Source organism: Artibeus jamaicensis, unplaced genomic scaffold (assembly GCF_021234435.1).
Source record: "Artibeus jamaicensis isolate MK-2021 breed Jamaican fruit bat unplaced genomic scaffold, CSHL_Jam_final scaffold_3128, whole genome shotgun sequence".
Taxonomy (NCBI): domain Eukaryota; kingdom Metazoa; phylum Chordata; class Mammalia; order Chiroptera; family Phyllostomidae; genus Artibeus; species Artibeus jamaicensis.
In genome coordinates, this window is record NW_026522036.1 from 1,416,179 (window position 1) to 1,420,610 (window position 4,432).

General features: G+C 38.2%; 1 protein-coding gene across 1 annotated transcript; it reads left to right on the forward strand.

Annotated features, from left to right (window-relative positions):
- Positions 1-359: 359 nt before the first annotated feature.
- Positions 360-1,400, forward strand: LOC119052917 (immunoglobulin-binding protein 1-like). Its single transcript, XM_037150330.2, has one exon. It carries the CDS (start codon positions 360-362, stop codon positions 1,398-1,400), a length of 1,041 nt encoding a protein of 346 aa, XP_037006225.2.
- Positions 1,401-4,432: the final 3,032 nt, after the last annotated feature.

Here is a 4,432-nt window from a genome sequence, read left to right on the forward strand (position 1 = left end):
TCAGTAAAGTATTTCACATTTGGGGGACTTTTATCAAAGCCCTATTCAGCTTTCTAGTTGAATAAAAATTATTGTTGAGTACTAACAGAGTGAACAGTGAAGCACTGAGGATGTATAGGTACATGCTCACATCCAACCATTAGATTTTAATATAGTAATTCAAATCTTACAATGATCAGTATAATGGAGTGATAAATTATAAAATACTACATTTGTGTACCAAAGTACCTTCATATCTTCAATTTTTCCCATACAGCATTACTGCAAGGGGGAATAGGTTATTTACTTAATTAATTAACTTAATAATATAGCTCAGAATAAGTTTAATACAAAAATTAATGTTTATTCCTTTTCCTAAGATGGCATCAGCCACAAAAGAAGACTATTCACTGCTACCTCGGCTGCCTGACCTGTTTGAAACCGTCCAGCAACTTCTGGACGAAGTGGAAGAAGCAGCTGAACCCACCACTTCCCGAATAATCCAAGGCAAGGTGTTGCAGGGACTAGACCTCCTTAAGACAGCTGCCGAAATGTTGTCACAGCTCGACTTGTTCAGCAAAAATGAAGATCTGGAAGAGATTGCTTCCACTGACCTCAAGTACCTGCTGGTACCAGCATTTCAAGGTGCACTCACCATGAAACAAGTTAACCCCAGCAAACGTCTAGATCATTTGCTGTGTGCTCGAGAACACTTTTTAAACTACTTAACTCAATGCCAATGCTATCATGTGGCAGAGTTTGAGTTGCCTCAAACCAAGAACGACTCAGCTGAAAGTAGCCCTGCTAGTTCCCCCACGGCCTATCCTAGCCTTGTTCTTATGGCATCTCAAAGACAGGCTAAAATAGAGAGATACAAACAGAGGAAGGAGGTGGAGCATAGGTTGTCTGCAATGAGATCTGCTGTGGAAAGTGGTCAAGTAGATGATGAGCATGTCCGTGAATACTACCTCCTTCACCTCCGAAGGTGGGTGTGTATCAGCTTGGAAGAGATAGAGAGCATTGACCAGGAGATAAAGATCCTGAGAGACAAAGACTCTTTTGAAGAGGCATCAACTTCTCACTCACCTCTTCAGGACAAGCCTCCAGTGAAACCCTTCATTCTCACTCGGAATGTGGAGCAAGCCAAAGTATTTGGAGCTGGTTATCCAAGTTTGGCATCTCTGACAGTGAGTGAGTGGTATGATCAGCATCAGAAATTTGGAGCATTACCAAGTCAGGAAAAAGCCAAGACAGCAGCAGAGGTCAAAATAGCAGCTCAGGAAAAGGAAGATCAGGAAGAAAAGGGAGACAAGGAAGATGAGTACGAGTATGATGAGCAAACGCTACACCAGGCTCAGCAGCGGGATGACTGGAAGGACACCCATCCTAGGGGCTATGGCAACCGACAGAACATGGGTTAGTCTGCCCACCAGACAGGACTACGGGACTGTAGAGGGACACATCTTCCCTGGGATGGAAAGCTGTGCCATCTCCCCCTATCTGGCTTCCTGCCATGGCTCTGTACCCCAAAGGCAAAGATGCTTAATCTGCTTTGAGCTCAATAAAGTGTCAATCAATTAAATGTATATTTGTACCCTAGATGATGAACCAGCAATCTTGTTTGGGCATTATTGTGCTCATCATGATGTATTTCAGTGGAAAGAAATGAGTGCTGAGAAATGGCTGTATATAATCAATGGCTATATGAATTCTCCTTAAAAAATAATACAAGTCCCTTCTATAACATAATGAACCTGTGCAAAAAAATGAAATAAAAATTAATGTATATCCTATAGATATACAGTAGAGTCATAGATAGGAGCATGTGCTTTGGACCAAACCAGAAAAGATCTTGGTTCAAATATCGGCTCTGACTCTTACCATCCTTGTAGCATAGATCATGTTATGTAACATGACTGAACTTCATCTTTAAAACAAAAGAGGGTGTTACTGAACAACACCTAAGGTTATATATATGAAAACTACTTGGCACAAAGTAAAAGTTCAGTGAATTTTGGTTTCTTTTATACTCTCAGCTATATGCCTCTAAAATTTAAAAAAAGATAAAAAGCAGCCTCCAAATTAAACGTCATATAAAAAATGAGTATTTGATGACTAGAACAGAAGAAATGCTACCAAAAAAAACTCCAAAACAGGTAGTGACTTAAACCTAGGTGAGCTAATTTTTAAGACGTATATGTAGCTCGGAGTTTCCTGACTTCTGAAAGGTAATCTCATTGGTTGCCTAATGTTCACTGCTGACAAAAGAAAGCATGCACATTCACAGCCAGAAACAGACCTTTACATGGAATCAAGTTAAATGAGGTGAATTTCTGTGGACCTTTTTAAAACTCGTATTTGCAAGCATAGCGTATTTGCCTGGTTAGAGCTTTAAAAAAACTACAAAAATACCGATGAGACCGTTTCCATTTCAAGCCTCAGTTTTGCTTAGAGCAAAACTTTGTATCATCAATCAGTGAAGGCATTTCTATGGAGAATTGAGATAATTTGGGCCAAGTACATTGCTTCTTGATAATTTAACTAAAAATGTGGCAAGCTTGGAGAATCTAGGAGAAAGGGTACTTGGCATGTCCATTGGACTGTCTTTTTCAAACATCAGATGTCTGAGGCCAGCCCTTGGCAGGTCCTGGCTCACAGACAATTCATGATTGAACACTCTAACAACTACCCATGGTGCAGCTAGTCTATGCTACTGGCTAATGTGAAAACCATGTGCTTTAGACACCAGACATGAGGAAGGCAGAGTTCTCATTATGTTATAAAAGTTAGGAATTTTCCTTACATTTTTGCCAACTCAGAAGGCTAACCCAATTTCAGTAGAGGCTTGGGGAGCAGAGGTGTTTATTGGTAAAGTTGTTATTTCCCTTCCAGAAGAGTTTAGATTTTTTTCAAGTGCTTACGAGAAATCTTTGGTTGCATTTTTCAAGTTCTGTCACTCAAAACACACAAAGGACAAGTATCACCTTCATAATACAGAGGCAAAGTGTCTTTCCTAATGCTGCAACTGGAAGCATATTTACTAGGACTTTTATTCTCTGATTCCTTCAACCAGAGTGGTTTACAGTAAGCAGGGTGCCCAGCCCACGCTGCTAAAACAACCCAATCACAGTTCTACTATAGCATATTGCTTCTGCCACTCTTTCTGGTTCAATCCATTTCAGGTTGAGGTGTCAATAATTTTGTTTCATGTCATAAAATCCTGCTTTGGCTGTGTGTTTCCAAAGATGAGATTTTTTCATACTCATCTGGTTGCCCTGATGTCAATATACATTTTCAAGGACTGATTCAGTCATGTAGAGTGGACATGATTAAAAAAATCTATCTCACAATATTTATGTTACTCTTGCAAATATTTTCATGTATTTTTGTGATTCTTCTTTTAAGAGACCACAGCCCCAAGAACTGAAGACCAGAATGTGCTCTGGAAATTTGAGGCAGCCACCCTGTCCTCATATTTGGCTCATCAGTGGAGTTATGTCAGTGCAGGTGGCACATGTTTGACAGACGAAATTGATGGTTGTATAATACCTGCTCACTGGTTTCTAAGATTTCTTAACTGATGATGTTGCAGCTTCCATATGCTACATATACCCCTGACATGCACAGCTCAGGGGAATTACAGCAATAATACGTGAGCTTGTTTTTTCCCCAAGATTGCACCTGATCTCTTAGTTAATGTAGTAGTTCTTTATCATTATTTTTTGTGAGAGAAAATTTTCCAGACATGGGAAATATACCATATTCTCTGGGTCTTATAAAATTAAAATTTGGAACGTATAGCCTCCACCTTTGTGGTATTTCTTGTTACAAAAAAAGAACGTCTAAGTTCTGAAATGTTCAAAGGGAAATACAGAGCTTGCTCTTATGGCAGTACTATTTTCTTGGGGGTAACACAACACTTTGATATGCATCCTCTTTGAAAAACTTTAATGTTTAGTCTCAACAACTAAGGATCTATCACAAAAAGATATTGACTCTATAGGTTATGAAAAAAAGATTTCATGCTGGGAACAATGATAGCTGTTTAGTGAGGGATTTTTTAATGTACATGTCTGCTTTTCAAGGTATGATAAAAAACAAACAAATAAACAAAATAGCATTAAAATTCTTCTATAGGAAAATATGCAGTACTTCTATTACAATAGCTCCTCATTCCAGAACTAATCAGTAAATTTTTTTAATAAAGCATAGAAACTTCAGTAGTAAAAGCCAAATATGAATGCTAGCACAATGTATTCAAGAAGTAAGAAAAATATATACAGGCAAGAATGAATTTTAAAATTCTGGTTTTGCAAATTTAACATGGCTATATCTAGAAACTACAAATAAACAAGCCCCAAAAGTATTAAAGATAATTAAGAAAAAAATCAAAGGAATTAAGAGTCACAAAATTTGATGGTGTTCCCTAACACTGATGATGCACCACTAGAAA

Coding starts and splice junctions, on each gene's coding strand:
- LOC119052917 (XM_037150330.2), top strand. CDS start 360: ATGGCATCAGCCACAAAAGAAGACTATTCACTGCTACCTCGGCTGCCT.